The sequence below is a fragment of the Lytechinus pictus genome, chromosome 3 (genome assembly GCF_037042905.1).
Source record: "Lytechinus pictus isolate F3 Inbred chromosome 3, Lp3.0, whole genome shotgun sequence".
Classification (NCBI taxonomy): Eukaryota; Metazoa; Echinodermata; class Echinoidea; order Temnopleuroida; family Toxopneustidae; genus Lytechinus; species Lytechinus pictus.
Genome location: NC_087247.1, coordinates 1,295,533 through 1,317,501, shown reverse-complemented (window position 1 = coordinate 1,317,501; position 21,969 = coordinate 1,295,533). Strand labels below are relative to the sequence as shown.

The following is a 21,969-nucleotide window of genomic DNA, read 5'->3' as shown; positions in this document are numbered from 1 at the left end:
TAACATAGCGGACAATTATGTTTCATAACTAGTTGTGTGTTTGATTCTTCATCACAAGATAAACGATCATGTTCATGTGTATGGCTAGAACTACAGTTAGTACTAACACTATTATCCTGGGAGGGAAGTTGACAGAGGAGCCCACCCCATTCTTCAAACTCTTCATCACAACATAAATCATCATCAGTGTCATGTTCATATTGTGTCTCGAAAGAACTGATGTTAATACTGTCAATATCCTTGGAGGGAGGTTGGCTGAGGAGCCCATCCCTCTCATCATCACAACATAAACCATCATCTCCATATTCATCATACTCATATTCACAACTACTCTCAATCTCATGTTCATTTCTGATATCTATTGTACTATAATTAGAGTGACTTAAGCTAGAAACAATACAATTACTATGGGGAAAGGGGGTGTGCCTCTCTCTCGGGCGTGAGCATTGAGGCCTCTCTTTCGGGCCTGGGGAAGAGGTTGTTGGTATCTGTAATAGTAACGTGGATAAGCCAACATGATTACCAATTAATGGGAATGTGTAAACCGCGCAAATGCATGATCACGAAACAACAACCTATCACGGAAAAGCTTTCCGACCGACCGTATGCAAGGATTGCAATGGCCATTCCTACTGCGTGTCATTGCACAGATGGCGAAGATTCGCTCAAGCTGCCACCACGACAATAAGGGAAGACACTACGATCACAATTATTGATAAAGTGCCTACCATTTATTATAGGAACATCATGATTTGACACGGTGCTGCAAAGAGGACGATTGTTTACATTATCCTCAACACGTAAACCGCCACAAGCTGGCGCTATAACACTTTACATACAGGAGTCGTAATTACACATACTGGCGCAGTGTTATGCTTGTTAAATTTTTCTTTTTTTATTCAAATCAACTTTTTGTTGGGGTGGACTTGTCCTTTAATGCATTCAAGGAATTAATTCACCACACCTGGGTTGAGCCCACTTAAATGAGATGAATATCTTGCTAAATGAAGTTGACACATTGGCTAGGATGCAAATTTCATATTGTGTGGGTTTTTTTACAGATACTGATGTGTTGTTGAATTCTTTTTCATGATTTTGAATATTACCACTAGTCAATTCAATAAAATGTATATGTGCGAACCCCTGTGTAATTGGTTTCATCTGAAATTGTCATAGCTTAAGCAGTTCATTGAGTAGAGTAAAATGGGAGAAAAAAAATTGTGGTTGTCTCTAGCAAAGCATTCATTATTTTATTAAACTTCCCCACGATGTAAGCTTTTTAAATGGATATCTCAACAATTTTTTCCTTCAGTAAACAAAACTCGTAATCTTTCTTTTTATTCCTCCAGTTGATAATGGCTTTAGAAGATGACGAGCAATGTCAGAGGGCAAGTATGGGATACAAGCTGGAGCAGATAGGACAGACATTAGCCCGAGGTGGAGACTAAAAGATGGAACAGACATAACCTGGACCAGGACTAGGACCTCGTTTGTCTATCCATTCAGATATACCTGGCTCTTTAAGGATTTTCTGAAAAGCTCTATGTTGAACAGCATGAAAGTGATCTAGGTGTCCAGGTGAACTGTTGCTGATGTCTTCACAGATGGTTTGTGCCCATCAGCAGGAGATACCTGAGAATTATATTGGTGTGTCAACTGCCTTGTGAATTTATCTTGAGAAAAACCTTGTTCTGTAAATGTTGAAAAACAAATGAATTGACTTGCCAATCTTGTTCTTGTGACCAAAAAAAAATGTTGTGCAGCATTGTTGTCTTTGATGGCTCTCAAAGTCTTTGTCATCATCTTTGTCACGAGGCATCAAACGTGTCTATTGGGTGGTGATAACCAAAACTGTTTGAAATATAGTGTAAGATGCAGAAATGAAATGATGGTGGCTGGTTCGAGGGACATGACATTGGATTTAAAAATTGTATGTAAACCCCAGCCAAAGTAGGTTCAGTGTATTGCATTATACACAGTGTAATTGGACTCAGTCAAATATTGTGTCTGGCACATGGAGCATTCGCATCTCACCATGTATATTGTCAATGGAATCCAGATTCAAGTGTATGTAACAATGGCTGAATGTCTATATTGATTAACATGTGGCAGCCAACTAGTCACCTGGTGAATGTTTGCATGTCATGTGACCAGATTCTACAGTCACATGACAATGCAGAAAAGTCATGTGACTAGCTGTTTCTCAGAGCAGCTCAATTATATACAGCACAGCTAAAGTGATCATTGCGGTCTATGTATGCTTGTGAGTGGAGAAATAAAACATGGTTTCAAGAGTTTTGTATAAAAAAAAATATGTTATGTAAATGATCCACCGTTATTTTTTTTTAAAGAGTGTCCGTGTTTTTGTGCCTAAGATTTGAATTCAAGGGTGGGCATGTGAGAATTTCAAAGTGTAAAAGGAATTGTGGTTTTACTAATAAATATGAATGGACTATGAAATTTAAGAATTGTGAATATTTAATGAGCTAGCCATATGATATGTATATTTAGCATGTAGTTACCCTATTCTATATTCAGTAGCTATACGTTTGCTGGGCAAAGTAATCCTGCAGATGGTATTTAATAGATGGATGTGTCATAGATTGCCTTTAATACAGAGTAATTCGGATTCTTCTTTCTGCTTGGTTTGGTTCACTTTCACAAACCTGCCATTACTTTCAGAACAAAATTCATTTTTTCTCTTAATATTCATTGGCGATATCTCATGTCTTTGTCGATTTCAGTCTCTCTTCTTTTTTTAAAAGAATCATTATTCAGAATTTGCCATATCTTTTACAGAGGATTAAGTTTTGGTCAAAGAATGTGAAATTGATGGAACAATTTGTTTGCTTTGTCTCACGATTCAAATTTCTGAAAGAAGATGCAATCTCTATAATTCTTGAATTGTAGAGACCTCATTGGATAGTTTCAAATCGTTATTCAACTTTATTTTTTTAATGTATATGTTCTTACAGCAGCCATATATTTGCTTTTATGATTCATTTTTCTCTGGGCTACTGTGTCTCATATCAGATTTTCAATTGGATAAAAATGATTATCACTTCATACTTTCTATGGGTCATTCTAAAAACATCACTATTGATGACAATCAAGTTTCAACCATCAGACCCCCAAACCTATGCCCGACCCCTATTCCATCAAGAAAACAACAATTGAGAAGCTACATATTGCATTCAGTCTTAGTGGCTTGTGAAACCCAACCCATAATATGCAAGATCAGGGTCCTGTTTCATAATGCACAATTCCTATAACAAATTCTATCCACCAATCAGATTGCCGGATTTCAGTAGCTTTAGACTGTTGTTGCAAATTTGTTATTATAACAAGATTTATGAAACGGGGGCCCCAGATTACAAATGAGTGCATTGTGGATGTTAAATATTCAGTTTTTATTCAAGCCATTATGCAGTGTCCAGCCCATCCTTCCATGTTGTTATCCTGACTACAATAACAGTGAAGGATGCAAAGCTACTGTTGAAGATGGTTTAAACCATGGATTGTAATTTTTTAATAATTTTTTTTTTAGAATGATCCTATCTTTATTCAAGTGATGAGTGATTTTATTTCTCTCAAACGATTCATAATTACTTCAAAATACAGTCAAGTGCTTTTAAGTTATTCTTGATTGTTTTAATTACTCTGTGACGGATAAAACAGATTCTGAAACTATAATGCTTTCTATTTATTCTTCAATCTTTCATACTTCACTCATTGTAAGTTTCCATGTTGGGTTAGAATGTATGAGAAATGAAATGTATTGTTATTTGCTTTTAGATATTGGTGAATGATGTGTTCTGTATTCGGGATTTCAGAGGCATGAAACAGAAATTGCATTACCTTCTTTATTCTGTTGACTTTGTGGAATTTGAGTGAAATGCACCTTGCAAACCAGAAATACTGTGTATAAAGCGGCTATGTACCAAATTTCTTTCAACTCAGTTCTGTGTGTTTATCGTATAAAACAAACTTACTTAACCATTTAATCTATTGTTATTAATTACGCAAGGCATGATTTTATAAGAACCAGCCGTTGCAATTTGTAATTCAGTACTTAAAAAATCTTTCACCCATGCACTGTTGTGTCTTGATATTTTTGCTATGACACTGAATTCAGATATTTTATGCATGTGCATGAAACGTGAAGGTAATCTGCAAAATTATTATTATTATTATATTCTATCATGTATGAATCTTTGTTGTCTTGTGTGTTATGTTTTGTGTGTTACATTGCTTTTACTCTCAATTAATAAATCACTTGCTAGTACTATATATCTCTTACTATTACAATCAGTTTTTTTGTATGTACAAAGTCATTATCTTTATACTGCAATATTTAATTTTGCATGTCAAATCTGTACATGTTCTTCATATCTCTTCTTCATTTTTTTTTTGCAAAGCAGTGGTATTTGTTGCTTGTTTTATCAAAGGAATTAAATTTACTTTAAATGATAATCATTATTGTATTTGGATGGATTTGGGTTTCTCAATGAATGCTATTCTAAATATCGTTACGATAAGTCAAATTGCCATTGACTTGATATTGTAGCCTTTATTTGTTGTGTAGTTCAAAAATTTAGCTGAAATGTTTAGTCACCACAACATCCAGATATTGATATATTAAGATAAATGTAAAGCTTATAATGTAAAAGAATACTATAAATGCAACTGCCATGTCACAAATGTACAATGTAATCATGTGTGCTCACTGTGCACAAACTCTCAATAAAAAGATTATTCATCCTATTCCAATGGAAAGATAGTTGAACAATGTAAGATGGCAAAGTGGATCCTAATAAATTGATGGATTGCATTCACATTCTTTAATTGCTTTTCCCCTAAAGTTTAAATTCAATGTGGTGAGCAGGCATAAGTAAGTTATAATGACTGGTTATGGTTAGAGATGAGAATTGTTTGTAACAAGGATCCACATTACTATTTTATAAAACAAATAATGCACTTAAATTGGCATTAGTATGATAACCCACACACCTGTTACCTTTGGAACAGTCCAAACCACTTCAGCTAGGTCTGAGCCTGCATGTTCCAAAGGTATCGTGTGCGTATAATTATTACTAATGCCCTTAATGATTTTTGTTATCTATATATTGATATAGGTATTTAATTAGACCAGTTTTTATCTGCCTATATAGCATAGTATTCACCTCCTGTTCAAAACTTGTTTCATAGGTTAAGGTTTCACATAGAACTGCCCAATATTGTGTTGAACACTGCTAGATTGTTATAGACCATTTATCATTCCGATTTGACCTGAAATCACAAGGAAAGTCTTTATTTGACAAAATAGAATTCTAGTGGATTGTGCTGCAACGTGCAAAACATTTAGCCTTTTTTTTTTAGTATTTAGTATGGTAAATACTAGTGAATATTCACTTTCTAATATGCATTAATGAAATCTAAATTTGAACCAATCGTCATTTAAGTCCAAATGTTGCACATCTGCAAGCACTCTGTAATTCTGTGAAATGATTGTGTAGGTAAAGATTTACATGAATTTTGGATAATCATATGCAAAGATTAATAGGAAAAAATAGGTGTGAATTTAACTGATATGTGATAGGTGGCATGATATGAATTATCTACACTTGTAGAAAAAAAAAGCAAAGCACTGGATTTGTTAATACTTTGCTTTCGCAACAATTAACTGTCAAAGATGTAAACAATTAAACATTTTGAAGGCAAATACTTGAAATCCCCAGTCCCACTTATTCTGGAATGACTGGTATAAATTGTTTTACTTAAAACCAATGGAAGGATGAAACATATGGACCCATATTCGGAAGTCGGGTTCCACTGAAACCATGGTCTAACTGCTAAAATTATGGAAAGCCAAAAATGTCAAAATTTTCCTTTCATTGTATATTTCTTATGTTTACTGTGCTCTTTCCTAACTTGTTAATGGTGAAGAAAGCTATCATGATTTATCCTTCCAAAACAGTTGAGAATGATTCGAGAAAAAAAATGAGCTGATGCATTGAAATTATACCGTTAGAGATTTATGCCACTATTGGCTATCCATAGTTAAACCACAACTTTAAACCAGATTTTAAATTTAACCCGACTTAAGAATACGGGCCATAGAGTGTTAAAGCTCTTGTGCCCCAGTCACACCAGCGAGACTGACTCCAGAGCGACAAACGCTATCACTGTATTTTCAGTGACATACCATCGGTCAGTTTTGTGGGTGTGACTGTGTCCTATCACTCAACCCTGATTTCGTAAAAGTTGCTATATTGCTGCAACTCTTGCTGGAATGTAACCTATAAACAGTGAACATTTTCTTCCTGATTCTCTCTTTTAATGAAAGTTGACATTGCAGCAAGAGTTGTTATTGAAGCAATATTTTATGAAATAATACTCAATATTTATAATGCACTTTTCCCACATGGCCCAAAGCGCTCACAATTTCAGTTTAACTAATTTATGCAAACAAAAATAGGGCCCAGAGGCAAGCATTCTGTCCAGATGAATGTGGTACATGCCTTTGTTGGAGAAAACATTTAAAATATTATCTGTGAAAGGTAGTAAACATCTGGAAAACCTCAAGTCATATGTTCCCTTTGTGTCTTATTCTGAATAAGAGGGGTCGCACTTCATAACCTGTTCAATATGAAGTTGGTCATTTTCTTTCCATTCATAAGCTCAAAACACCACTATCATTACTCCTCACTTAGTGGGTTGAACATAGGAGTGTCATACGCACAGTGCTACTCTGCTCAAACTCCTTTCTTACAGCAGAAGCCTGACAATGCCTTCTGTCTCTAAAGAGTCTCAACAGAGAGAGTAGGGTCCATTGCATTTTTTTTTATTACTACAAAAGTTCTTAATGCAGTTTTAAGACACATGTTGGTATTGAAATGATTTTTTTCTTTAATTCAATTATGAACTACATGTATCAAACAGACTGCAGCCATGAATCACCCAACCCAGCTTTAGATTACAGCAGTTCCTAAATATTGATTGTGTGTTTTTGACGAGGGTGCCACATGGAATAGTTAAAATGCATCCGTATAGTAGTGGTGAAACTCTTAAATTCATGTGGGATATCTTTCACCATTACGTCTTAACATATTAAGAATGGCAAAATATTGGTGGGTTAAATTATGAACTATCGCCTTCTCTTTTCTTCAGCAGACCATGAAGTTGTCTTCATTCAACACCCCTTCTGTATATATATATTTTTGAAGTGAAGATTTCCTTATTATTACTCAAGAAATCTTTGGGGTCAGGAATGTATCTTGTCTTCAGTTTATTTTGTTTAGTTGTTCCATGAATGCTTTTAAATATGATAATTGCATTTACCCATGATGTAAACAAGCATCTCTTTTAATCTTTCTTGTGAAATTATTCATTGAACTTTTGGTTTGTTCCATAAATTATTGATTGAATTGTTTCTTATACTTCTGACTGTCTTTTCTTTACTATTCGTGAAAACTCCCAAAATTTTATGCTTTTATTGTTCAATTGATAATGGGGATTTTGGAAAAGTAAAGCTTTAAATGATTTTAAGGTGCAAATATATTATATGCAGACTTATTTTTAATTTTAATTTCCTTGTTTTTTATGTAAGATACGTCTACAATGATTCTCTGTTTTTCTTGAATTGTACAAGATTTGTACTATAGACATTCTTTAAAAGTACTATTTTTTTCTTACGCTGCCTCTATAGCATTTATTTGGATTATATAGCCCGGCCCTGAAACAGAAAAGATACAATTGATTTTACAATTCTAAATGTAATTTTTGGGCCAACCATGTACAAAAAGATTCAAATGCCTGTAAATATTGATTTTATCTGTTTGTGTTTCAGGGCTCTCATCAAATTCTTTTTCAGAACTTTTGTGTAGCTCACAGAGTATGTATTTTGCTGTCTTGGTAAAGGAACGACTTTCACTGGCAAAATGAGTTCTTGTCCACTAGGAAGCAAGTTTTCAGTAGTACCTTGTAACAGATTATGTTTAAAATGACTGAGCGGGTGGATGTTTCATAAAGCTGTTCAGAAGTTAAGAGTGACTTTAAAAAACGACTGGTGAACCTTTCTTTTGCCCTAAATAATCAACAATGAATGGTGAATATCATTTACCACAAGAAAGGATCACCAGTCGTTCATAAAATCACTCTAATCTTACGAGCAGCTTTATGAAACGGCCCCCAGATGTTTTAGGAAATGATCCCTAAGCCAGGAAACCTTTCAACTGATGTAATTGCAACTACAGCAGCCTATAGTGCTTCCTGTTTGAGCAAACATTACATTAGCCCACAGCTTTCATGAGATCACTATAAATCTTATTTTGCTCTTCGAATTGGGAACAATCAATTTTCTATTAATTTTCATCCTTTCAAAATCATGAAATATTGATTCAACATGAGACCAAATTAATGACAAATGACTAAATTTACTGAAAAATAGCCATTTTGCATTTTCAAACAGCGATTGTCTTGTTTTGTGTTGACAATTTGAAGTGATGGACTTAAACTCCAGGGACCCATTTCATGAAACTTGTTGCCAAAAATAAGACAATCTTATTATAATGAGCTATTGAATTCCTCATGTTTGTTTAGCTCAGAGTACGATTGTTATAAATCTTTGTCTGTGGACCGAAGAATTACGCAGTACAAGCAACCAAAGATTATTTTGGTCCGTTGGTTAAGCTTTGGTTTGGTGTTTGGTTGATGTTAAGTGCCAAAGTAATTTCCTGGATCAAAAATGTCTCATTCTCCAGGGGCCTGTTTCATAAACACTTACAGCTATGCTTACTTTGCCATTATTTTAACTTCCATTGAAACCTTGATTGTGATTGGCTACTTCGCCATATGGCAAAGTTTTTTTTTTATTAAGTGAGCCATATGGCAAAGTTACTAAAGTTGGAAGTCTTTATGAAGCAGGCCCCTGCTCTATGTCAATGAAAGACCATGATGAATGTCTACAAAACATCTTCCTGTGTGAATGGTCATAAGATAAATTAACAAGGAAAATAATACACTGTGTATATTATGAAAACATTAACATATAAAGATGTCCGTGTTGCATGTGATTTGCTTCCTTTGGTTAAAACAGGGCAGTATTAAGTAGGCAATATGCCTTGGTGTTTCTTTGTAAATTATTAGGATGTGATCCTCCCTCATTATCAGTGTAACCTCTCTTGGTTTCCTTTGTATCTTCAGTTATTAAAGATAGGCTGTAGAGTGGTCATTTCTCACAATCAAATTGAATTTCAGATTTGAAGGAGCTAAATGTCCTTATCAGAATAAAGACTTTTTTTAAAGAAAATAAGGTGAAAAATATCAAAAAGACAGTGCATGCCCCCCCCCCCCAAAAAAAAAAAAAAAAAAAAGGTACTCTGCCAAAATTATTTGTCATCCAACTTAGCTTTTTCATGGGCCAATGGGCAGTTATTTTCAGCCTCATATTTGTTCCATGTTCCTGAGGATTTTGAAGACAGGGGATTTTTTTTACCAGGCATTACAGCTAAGACTCGGTTAGACTCTTAAACCAAGAATTTCAACAGAATGTATTGTCCTGAACCCATTTAAAGCCCACCTCTACTGCTATGTTTCCATATGAATAAAACAAAAATTGAATTAGGAATGATGTAGATTTTTTAAATGGCTGGACCAGTCAACAGAAAGTGTATGGTAATTGATTGCTTCCATCAATGCAGACAGTGTATGGTGGTTTGGTTTTCTTTTTTTTTCCATTTATTTTTTAAATTATCTGTTTCATGCAAGCTTTTGCTGTTGTATTTGATGTCATCACAAATCATGTTTTTGCTATATAAAACAAAATAAATAACCAGAAAGGTGTTTGTAACATACATCTGTTTTATCTTTGGTGTGCTTTTTCAATTCTGATGGGTGTTTCACAAAGAGCTATTGACGTGAATATTAATGGCACTGAATATCTCAGTCATATGCATCATTTCTCTGAATATGCCTATGAAGGGCACATGCCCTGGTGCATGTTGAATATGTTATTCATATTGATGCTTTATCATGACAAACTCTTTGTAAAACCCTAGTATATGTTGTTATTATGGGCATGGCATGAGCCGTATTCTACCTATCTGATTCTACCCCCCCCCCCCCCCCTCCATTCCCTCTCACTTCGTGTAGTGTCTTGAGCCAGTAACTTTATGGGACCAGACATTCTATATGGGGAAATATTTTGAATAGCTGTGAGCAAGCGAGCAAACATTTTTACCTTTTTTGATACAATATTCTAATTTTGTGATAGATTTTGACATAATAAGAAAATAATACATTTTTTACCCTTCCTTTCCTGTTCTTTCTTTTTCCCTCCCCTCTGTATGCCAGTGCCCTCTCTGTCTGTCGCTCTCTTTCACTTTGACTCTGACTTGTTTTATCACTTTCTCGCTCTCTATCTCTAAATGTTCATGATATTTTGAATAGAAGAGAAATCGTGGAGGTATAAAAAAAAAAGAACGCATGTATGATTAATGTATATGGAAAAAGTTTGTTGAGAGAGAGAGGACGTACATCGGTGTACTGTAGCAAGATTTAGGGTCTGAAACCGGCTCGTTTTCCCCAAAACATTGCTTTATTTTCTATTTTATTGTGTTTCACTATCTTAATTTTCATTCGAAATTTCCTTTGATATCGAGTTGATATTTACATCTTCACATTCAAAATTCATGACACACAACTATATTGAAACTGTAGCTGTGGGGATTTGCTTGCCTTGCTATCTCGCATTTTGCAGATGGAAATTTGACTTATTGGAGATGGAAGAAAGACAAGGATATGATGAAACTTCTTATGAGCATCATAATGTTTCAAGAAGAAATGGAAAAATGCATCTCAGTGCGGGGGCGGATCCAGCTATCGCCAATAGGGGAGGGGGTTGGATATTTTCATCCACATTTCCCCCAATCTGCCGCTAAAAGCAGATTTTGCTATGTTGTGTTTGGCTTCCTTCTTACTTGTAAAAAAGTTGCTTGAATATGATTGGATGAGACATGGGCGGCGGAATGTTGGTGGGGGTGGGGAGTTAAAAAGGGCTTTCTCTTCCGCATTTGTAAATGCGTTCAGACATGTTCCGCTCCCCCCCGGTGAAATGTAGCGAAGAATGAAACGACTGGGATAAATTTGAGATGCAAAATTATCAAAATTATTACCATTATAACTAGACTCCTGCCCGAGAAAATTCATATTAGACTTCATTCAGTCAAGTGTCATAAGTTATTCCAAATAAATCTCAACAAGAAGGGTTTTCCTTCCCCGGTCCGAACAGCATTCACCATTAGCCCACCATTAGCTGCTTAAGCTTTGTTGGGAAAGCGAAATGCTTGTGTTTTTACGAATTTGTAGAAATTAAGCAGATTTTAATGCAACTTTTTATGAGTAATTCATATTTTTCGCTGGAGGTCATATAAAATAAATAAAAGATGGATATTTAAGTTATGATTTTTTTTCAGAATAGATGGAAGTAAACATGGTAAAAGCCAGATAACTCACTCAGATTTCAGAATCGTTATTTGCTCATGTAAATGAAAATTTGGTGGCACCAATTTCCATTGTTCTAACTTAGAGATTGGGCTTCAAGTGAAAGAGGGGAACAGTGGCGTACCTAGGATTTTCCACAGGGGGGGGGGGGCAAAATCGGCCGCCAAAAAATTTACAAGCAAAAAAAAAAAAAGGTCTTCAAGCTCATCAGGGGGGCATAAACAGGGGGGCATAAAAGGTCTTTCATATGTATTTTGTATGGGTTGTGGCTCGTCAGGGGGGGGGGCAGCCCCCCCTGCCCCCCCCCCGTAGGTACGCTAGTGGAGGGGAAGTACATATTTTTACTGATGTACATCTCATGAAGCATTTTTTTTTATCATAATGGCAAAAAAAATAAGTGAATTACGGTTTCGTTTTTTTTCTGACTCGCACTGTATACATGGTATACAAACCACAAATGCACATCGATTTTCCATTATTTTAGTGATTTATTTCCTTCTTCACAAAAACTTTGATCAAACTAAACATGCAGTATACAGTTTATTGTAACGACAATGACTGAGGCAATCACTGTGAATGAATCCTTAACAAAACGACAGTGTCCGCCCATAATAACAGGTTCATGGTAATGCACTGAGCTGAGGCGAAAACACGAGAGAACAATGGCGGGAATTTTATTTGAAAAGCTGATGGACAGGCGAGAGTGAATGTACTTTGCTGACAGAAATGCAGGCCATGTGACAACAGCAATGGCGTACACGAGAAGGCGCAACAACGACCATGAGGACAGCAGAATCTAAACAACGGATAGGTGTTCTCAAATATATAACTGGACATCCGACGGATTTTCTTTTCCTGATATTAACGCATATATGGAGAAAGGGACAGAAACTACAGTAAGTGATTTCAAACATTAGTTTGGTGATAGCCATTACCAGGTAAGTGAAATGATTTTCTCACAAATGAATTTTAAATGTTGTAAGACGGTTTGAACATCTTTTGGAACCTAGAAATGGCTATAAAAAAAAAAAAAAAAACGTGGATAACTTTCCACGGAATGGTTGTTTACATCAAAACACGGCCTGTAAATCATAAACGAAATATGTATACTATAATCTCAAACTACTACGATGGCAAGCAGTTGGCAAGCTACTGGTCAATGATAGAGCAACCTACATGAGAAAAATAGCATGTTTAATTTTCAAAATTGGTCACAACTGACATTTTAAGGCCACACCTATTGTCTCATTCTACGACCCCCCCCCCCCTAATTTTGAGCCCACCACATCTTTATAATATAGGCATATTTAACCATTCAGAATTGATTATTGAAATTCGATTGTTTAAAAATGAAAACTTCAGTAACTACAGGTAAGATGATTTGATTTTGTAAAACTATCAACTCCAAAACGGGGTACCAATTATGGTACAAAAATGGTTGTATTAAAAAAATGTACTCTCCGGATTTGGTGTTTTTACGCATAATTTGACATTACTTGATTATTAATGTTTTACATCACTCTCGTACATGCAAAAAAAATTATGAATGTTTACTTCGCTCATACCCACTTATTCGATGTGCATGTTTAGCCACACCTGCTAACTATTTTTTTGAAAATAATCAAAGTTTTTAATATGTCACATTCCTTTTTATTTAAATCCGATTTTTAATTGTATTTTGTCATATTTTTCTATATTCAAGTCAACGTTTTGCTGTGGTAGACTTGATATTTAGACAAACTATAAGTCTATAAAGATTGTTTTCAAGGTGTGTAGTTGGTATAACCAACAAAAAATGTATGATTATGGTAGGGGAGGCGATCCTGGGGGCCGGGGGCACCGTGTCGTCCCCCCACTTTTTGAAGCACTGAAAAAGTGTCCTTCTAACGCAAGAAAAATGCCCCCTCAGGAACGTGTACTGTGCCCCTTTCATCTGGAGAGGTCGTGTTTTAGGTGTTACCAAGTGCCCTTTCTTATAAGTGCCAATTTTTTTCGAAAAAAAGCCCCCTCGCGGACGTGTTCTGTACCATTTTCACCCTAGATTGACCCGTTTTTATGTGTTAGCAAGTGCCATATCTCGTATCAGTGCCAAATTTTACCAAAAACTTCCCCCTCACGAACGTGTTCTGTGCCCCTTTCACCCTAGAAGGACCCGTTTTATGTCTGAGCAAGTGCTCCCTTCAGAGGCGTCGATCCTGGGGGGGGGGGGCAGGGGGCGATCGCCCCACCAATGAAAATATTTGGGGGGGCAAACATATCGTTTTGCCCCCCCCCCCCAATAATTCCGCATGTGCAAAAATAAAATCAGATTGTAATGTTACACAGAAATCAGCTAGCGAGATTGAGATACACAACTCATTCTTTATTTAAAATCGCTTTCAAAATGTCCGCTTTTTCAGATTGGAATATAAAATATTTCAGCTCGCACTTCGCGCTCGCATCAATTCTGTAGTAAAAACCCATACTTTTCATGATTAAATTATGAATAGAAGTTCCGTTTTCAATTCTAAGCCTCAAAAGAACTCCCGCTTCGATTTGCAATATATCTTGTTCTTTGTTAAAAACGTCCATTAAACTGTCATTTTTTTTCAGATCGAAATATCTAAATTTCAGCTCGCGCTTCACGCTCGCATCTATTGTTTTAGATACCCATCTTTATCCTTGGTACCAAAAATGCTTAGAATATCAAGCTTTCGGGTCAGAGTATAAAGAAACTTCAGCTCGCTCTCGGCACTTGCATTATCTCTGTAGTGAGATATGTATCCTCCTCATGAGTTACTACAAACAGTCCTAAACAGGTACCTTTTTCCAGTTTTCAGGGGGGGCATTTCATCAACATTTTCGTCCGACAAGCTGTCAGATCTGACATCTTTCCTAGATTTTGATTGACTGAGAGGCACTGTTACTATAGCAACTGTCGGATTAAACAGGACTTGTCGGAAAAAACGTCTGACAAGTCCTTTCATGAAACGCCCCCCAGGTCAGTATACAAAAAAATTTCAGCTCGCGCTTCGCGCTCGCATTAATTTGTTGGTGAGATATGTGGCTCTTTCTCATGAGTTATATATATATATATATATATATATGCCTATGTGTGTGTGTGTGTGTGTGTGGGTGTGTTTCGTGTGATCGAGCGCCTTTGGAACGGGACCGTTGATTCATAATTTTGCCCCCCCCCCCCAATCTGAAAAATGGATCGACGCCCCTGGCTCCCTTGCCTTCTTGTAAGTGCCCTTTCTCAAATCAGTGCTCTTTTTTACCCAGGAAACGTGCCCCTCTCGAACTTGTCCTGTGCCCCTTTCACCTGAGAAGGATCCGTTTTATGCCGTTATAGCAAGTGCCCTTCCGCCATATTATAGGTGCCCTTTCTCGTATCAGTGCCCCTTTTTACCTAAGGAAAGTGCGCTCTACGAACGTGTTCTGTTCCCCTTTCGCATGAGAAGGACCTGTTATGTGTTAACGAGTGCCCCTTAATTTGCCTTCTCATATGTAAATTAAGTAAGTTAAGTAACATAAGTTGTCTAGAAAACTACTCTTTTCGTGCCCGACTCGCGCCTGGTTTCTTATTTAGCGCCGTTCTAGTGCATGATGAAATTTAAAAAAACTTGTAAGAATAAGTCATGTGAGTGGGGTAGTTAGTCATTTTTTTCTTTGTTTTAAGATCATGACCGAAATTTTGAAAACTCACATTTTTACTGCAGATTATCACAAAATTTAGCAAAAGTATGCACAAATTCCATCAATCTCACTTAACAAAATGGAGAAGCGCCTCAATGATAAGCTTGGTCACTTTGCTCCCTCGCTTTTGAGTTTTTCCAAAAAGTTTTACGCGTGCTGCCCCCCCCCCAGCGAAAAATTTTCCGCATACAACCATGTTTAAGAAATTGCCCTTTTTTAACTGTGCCCCCCCCCCCCCCACCACTTTCAACTTCGCTCCTGGATTATGGGTGAGTTAAATGTGAAAATGTTGCGAGTCGTAAGGGACTCAGAAATGTCCCGTACGACACGCAACATTTGAAGAGCTCAATTGCACAAGGGTTTAGATCCATTTTTCATACAAATTTTTTTTTTTGGTGTCAATGTATAGACTTTTAGTAGCTCTATAATGATACCACAGAAAAGTTGAATTTCGCATTAAAAATTGAACAAAAATGGCAAAGAAAAAAATCATCTTTTATTCAAAAGGGATTGGATCCATTTCAGTTTGCTTGCAAAAGGGGTTAGATCCACAATGGTAATTTTTTTTGAATATCTATTAAAAAAAAGAAGTCAGATTTCTTTTATACCCAATTTTATGTTCACATGGTAGGGTAGTACATCATGACAATTTAGTTTCTCATAAGAATATTGCAATATGGGAGAATAAGAAACAAGATTTTTCTCGGAATGGTCCAAAGTGGATCCAACCCCTTTTGCAACCAAACTCTAAATCACCAATGACGACAAATCTTTGTCGGTGTCATTTTTTACATGACTACCCAGTAGTACTTTATTATTACCATAAAACAAATTGAAGTTCCTCAGTTGTTTGGACAGAAGGTTGAAAATGTGGAAACGGCTTATTTTCTAGCACGGAATCGCCCTCTTAATTGCGACCGCTGAATTTATAATGACGGATGATGGACAGGAGCGTAATGAGTGAGCCCCCCAAAATGTTGAGGGCTCCAGACATATTTGGGGCAAATTTCAAACCTTTTTAATACAAAATTCAAAGACTTTTGATATAATATCCAGAATATATAGGATATCATAATTTACCCTTTCTCCTTTCATGCTCTTTTTTCTCTTTTTTTTTCTTGGTTTTGAAATTTGATTTCCTTTTCTGAATATTATGTCAAATCTATCACAAAATTATACTTATGAAGAATAAAAACAACATTTTTGCTAGCTCACTTCTCTCGCTCGCAGCTTCTTGAAATTTTCTCCATTGTCGTCTCCAATTAACATAATGAATTCATATATTGAAAACTTTAATAATTTTGGGTAGATGCAGCCTTGTAGATTACATCCCACACTACCCTTATGCCATTTTTCTCGGCGCTCGCGCGATAGGCTGAGATCTCAAAGGGGGAATTCAGCCCCGGCCCAAAAAGTCTGGTCTGGTTATACCTCAGTCACATTTGCTCTACGGCGGCCATATGGCGAGTCGGAAACAGCCGTTTTAACATTTTTTGTACCAGCTACATACAGTATGTAGGTGGAGAACGGCCGTTTTCGACTCGCCGTAGAGCAAATGTGACTGAGTATAACCAGACCAGACTGAGGTATTAGGGTTAAAGCAGTGAAGTAATGACCCAAAAACTTGAGGGGGCATAGCAAAGCGTGGATGAATAAGACATTCTACAAAGTAGCGAGGGAGCGAAGCGATCAAGCGAGTGATTTTTTTGTATACTTAAGTTGAAATTGAATTAATATTGAACTATTGATATCATATTTCACCTTTTCGCTTTCCTTTTCTTCATTTTTTCTTGGTCATGGAACTCAGTGGGAGGGGTGAGCCCCTTACTTCCCCCATCTGTTCGCCATTGTTTAAAAGTATATTTTCTGAATTTCTATGTCCCTATTTTAGGACGTCCACATAAATAAGAGTTGATTTCGCTTCATTTCATTAACAGTTACAAGTCAAATCTGTTATGATTCATACAATGAAATAAAGAAGATATAGTGAGGGCGTATCAAACGTCAACTCTCTCAATTATTTTATTTCAGTCTTTCAAAGTGATAAAAAACCTCATGCAAACACTAGAATATTTTTTTCTAAGATCTTAACAAAATGCTGCAAATGTCAGACATGCTGAACCATCACCTTTAAGAGAAAATGTAGTGTAATTAAAATATTGTATAGAAAGCATAGAATGTGATCTGGAGCTCTTTCATGGATATGAAGTTTGGAGAGAGAGTTGAAAAAATGTTCCAGTTTAGTTATACGAAACGTGTGCATTTTAAAAAAATGACAGTGTATATGTATGAATTATATTCATTACATTAAAATCTGTACTTCAATAGGAATCAATCTTAATTGGTTTGCAGGGGTCCTTTGAAAGATCAAACTGTATTATGGCAACCCCGAAGTCGGGGGGGGGGGGGGGTGGTTCGGCGATTCAATCAACCTCCCCCCTCCCCCCCCCCCCCATTTTCAAAGCAATAAAAATGGGGAAGGAAAACAAATTTTGGTGACAGAAGACCCAACAATTTTGACTGATGTCCCCCCCCCCCTTTTTTTTTTTCTTGTCAATTTTAAGCCAAGGAAGAGAAGGAATGGAACCCCTAATTGTCATGGACATCTTGAATGTGATTAGCTGCTGATTGCTGTCACCAGCACGGTCAAGGTACCATAATTGCAAATCTTTAAAAACTTGGCTCTTGATCTGTTATGTTGTTGGATGGCAGAGAAGAGAAACGGGACACTATAGACATAATAGAGAGCTATGTTTAATACCATTATATGTCTTGATTGTTTCATTTTCTGCTTTTTTGTTTTTCTCCATTAGTGCAAGAATTAACCTGGTGTGTGGACCAAGCCTTCTACCCCACCTGCTTGTGTTCATCCTGAGCAATGACTGAAGGTGGAAAAACTAGCTTAGGTACATCACCATCCATGCGGCCTGGTCAGCGAGGAATTGAGCAGGATTCATCAGTAGGTGATGGCGGATCAGGAGGATGGGAGAATGTTTCTTGGATTAATTAGAAGGTGATATATAGCGGGTCAGGTGGGTAGAAAATTGTTGCTTGCATGGATTCATCAGTAGGTGATGACGGGTCAGGTGGATGTGAGAATGTTGCTTGGATTCATCAGTTGGTGATGGCGGGTCAGGAGGATGGGAGAATGTTGCTTGCATGGATTCATCAGTAGGTGATGGCGGGTCAGGTGGATAGGAGAATGTTGCTTGGATTCATCAGTAGGTGATGGCGGGTCAGGTGGATAGGAGAATGTTGCTTGGATTCATCAGTAGGTGATGGCGGGTCAGGTGGATAGGAGAATGTTGCTTGGATTCATCAGTAGGTGATGGCGGGTCAGGTGGATAGGAGAATGTTGCTTGGATTCATCAGTTGGTGATGGCGGGTCAGGAGGATGGGAGAATGTTGCTTGGATTCATCAGTTGGTGATGGCGGGTCAGGAGGATGGGAGAATGTTGCTTGCATGGATTCATCAGTAGGTGATGACGGGTCAGGTGGATGTGAGAATGTTGCTTGGATTCATCAGTTGGTGATGGCGGGTCAGGAGGATGGGAGAATGTTGCTTGGATTCATCAGTTGGTGATGGCGGGTCAGGTGGATAGGAGAATGTTGCTTGGATTCATCAGTAGGTGATGGCGGGTCAGGTGGATAGGAGAATGTTGCTTGGATTCATCAGTTGGTGATGGCGGATCAGGTGGATAGGAGAATGTTGCTTGGATTCATCAGTTGGTGATGGCGGATCAGGTGGATAGGAGAATGTTGCTTGGATTCATCAGTTGGTGATGGCGGATCAGGTGGATAGGAGAATGTTGTTTGGATTCATCAGTTGGTGATGGCGGATCAGGTGGATAGGAGAATGTTGTTTGGATTCATCAGTAGGTGATGGCGGGTCAGGTGGATAGGAGAATGTTGCTTGGATTCATCAGTAGGTGATGGCGGGTCAGGTGGATAGGAGAATGTTGCTTGGATTCATCAGTAGGTGATGGCGGGTCAGGTGGATAGGAGAATGTTGCTTGGATTCATCAGTTGGTGATGGCGGATCAGGTGGATAGGAGAATGTTGCTTGGATTCATCAGTTGGTGATGGCGGGTCAGGTGGATAGGAGAATGTTGCTTGGATTCATCAGTAGGTGATGGCGGGTCAGGTGGATAGGAGAATGTTGCTTGGATTCATCAGTTGGTGATGGCGGATCAGGTGGATAGGAGAATGTTGCTTGGATTCATCAGTTGGTGATGGCGGGTCAGGTGGATAGGAGAATGTTGCTTGGATTCATCAGTTGGTGATGGCGGGTCAGGTGGATAGGAGAATGTTGCTTGGATTCCTCAGTTGGTGATGGCGGATCAGGTGGATAGGAGAATGTTGCTTGGATTCATCAGTTGGTGATGGCGGGTCAGGTGGATAGGAGAATGTTGCTTGGATTCATCAGTTGGTGATGGCGGATCAGGTGGATAGGAGAATGTTGCTTGGATTCATCAGTTGGTGATGGCGGATCAGGTGGATAGGAGAATGTTGTTTGGATTCATCAGTAGGTGATGGCGGGTCAGGTGGATAGGAGAATGTTGCTTGGATTCATCAGTTGGTGATGGCGGGTCAGGTGGATAGGAGAATGTTGCTTGGATTCCTCAGTTGGTGATGGCGGATCAGGTGGATAGGAGAATGTTGCTTGGATTCATCAGTAGGTGATGGCGGGTCAGGTGGATAGGAGAATGTTGCTTGGATTCATCAGTTGGTGATGGCGGGTCAGGTGGATAGGAGAATGTTGCTTGGAGGACATCTGCATGTGATTTACTGGGAGATGAGGTCTGGTGCCCGTATTGACCAGCCAATTCGATTTCCGTTTGGACATGTTGGAGAGGACCCAGATTTACTATGAGAAGGAGAATGATCGAGGTGGACTTAGGTCGACAAATATATGCCCTATCATACAGTCTTGAAACAACTCAGTAAAATTGACTAGACCAGTAGTCAGCTGGGTGCAATTTATATGTCTAGTCACACTTCTGAATTATATTCTAGTCAGAATTACTGTTCTAGTCACAAAATACGACTACAAAATAATAAAATATGACTAGAATAACAGTTGCACCTAGCTGACCCTCTAGTCATTTTTGACTGATTTGTGTTTAGAATGTACCGATACCTTGGTTGGAAAGTTCACCCGATGCAGTCTTATCATGGTGAGGGGTGATCATCTAGGATCCATAATGGTCTCCCACCAATCCATGACCAAGGAGTTTTGCGTTACATGACGGGAAAGTAATAAAACAGGATTCCATGGAATAAAACGCTATTCTGAAGAAATAAAATGACCTTTCTTTACAATGCGTTCTGGAAAAATTGCATTCTGTCAGTTTTTATCGTCCGCGTGGACGTTCCCGTGCTGTAACGTAATGTCTTTTAGAATGAAGAAGTATTAAGTTATTTTTTTATGTCACACAATATTCGTTTCAGGCTTATACTTTGTGTTTCAGCAGAAACACCAATCTATGGCGATCTCATAAACACTGGTTTTCACGGGGCTTTTGCGGACGTTTTGTGAAGGATTTTGCAAGGACACGAATGTTGAATACGGAAAGTTCAACATTTGCATCAGTGTTTCCTAAACTTAAAACCAAAGTTCCCGAAACTGAACTCCAAATTTCCAGGAATGCGGGAAATTTCCTTCAACATTGTGCGCCAAAATGGGCGCCAATTTGGTGAAAGCAATTCGTTCGCTTGGCGTCTTATCTTGTTCGCGAGAAGTTTGTATTATAAAAATACTGGCGAAATTCTGTTTCTTTCTAAGACGTCCGTAAGCCCCGTCAAAATACTTTAAGGAATACTTGTTGAGGGGGAATGTTTCGAATTAGTATTCCGAAACTTTTAAGGCACTGTTTTGTAAAGCTATATAGGTCGCTTTGCTTCGATCCTCGCGAAATAATTCACAATGCAGAGACTGTAGCATCAGTAGGCACCCCTGGAAGTTCTAAAACTACATTTTCACAGGCGTAATCGGGTTCAGTATTTGCATTATTCTTAAAGGTTAAGCATTCATTTAAAAGCATATTGCCTGAGGGCAGTAATTTGAAATGTTACAAGAAACATTAAAGATAAAAGAAATGTCAGAATTTATATTACGAAGGTAAATGTTGTAGAAATGAACCTTTGATAGTTCAAAATTTCAAAATCTTTTTTAACCCAGTCGCTTCGCTCCCTCGTACAATATTTTTCCTGTCAGGATCTCATAACATTTTTCAGCACTTGAACGTAAGATAAAGCTGATCTTTTGATAGGCCTAAATCCCCTAAAAGTGCATTGTCACTACTCCAAATTCATTAATTTTTCTTATATGAATATGTATGCCCCAAAACGGTCATGAAAATACAAAATCGAAATTTATTTTGATAAGGTGTCCGATAAAATCTTGTTATCTTTTTAATATTAAGTTTGTAAATTTGTACCTAGTAAGTGCTTAGTTATTTTTAGATTAAAAACACAACATTACTTAGAGAGATGGCAAAGAGAGTGTACAAATATATTCCTAACTTGAATTATTTGGACTGAAAGAATACCAAATTAACATTTTACAATTTTAAATGTTCAATTTAGTTATTATAGTCATGATAGTTATTCATATTTTAGTATACTCCCAATAAGATTTACTATGAATTATGCATAGAGTTTGAAAAGTAGAAATATTTCATTATATGCTTTCAATTACTGGTATCTCCCAGAACCTTGGTGTAGAATGAAGTATGGCTTATGCCTATTTTCTGAAGTGCACTTGGAAAATCCGAACTGTTAAAGTTC

At 37.4% G+C, this 21,969-nt stretch overlaps 1 protein-coding gene and 1 long non-coding RNA gene across 2 annotated transcripts in view; both read left to right on the top strand.

Annotated features, from left to right (window-relative positions):
• LOC129257968 (plexin-B1-like) overlaps window positions 1-5,813 on the top strand; it is a 69,310-nt gene extending 63,497 nt beyond the window's left edge. Inside the window, exon 32 of the mRNA XM_064097862.1 lies at window positions 1,350-5,813. Within this exon, the coding sequence (XP_063953932.1) occupies window positions 1,350-1,448 (99 nt within the window). The 3' untranslated portion in view covers window positions 1,449-5,813. The remainder of the gene's footprint in view (window positions 1-1,349) is intronic.
• A 6,405-nt stretch (window positions 5,814-12,218) lies between these two features.
• LOC135153484 (uncharacterized) lies at window positions 12,219-21,834 on the top strand. Its single transcript, XR_010292856.1, has 3 exons — window positions 12,219-12,440; window positions 17,994-18,420; window positions 19,775-21,834. It is a non-coding gene; the product is annotated as an uncharacterized LOC135153484 (long non-coding RNA).
• Window positions 21,835-21,969: the final 135 nt, after the last annotated feature.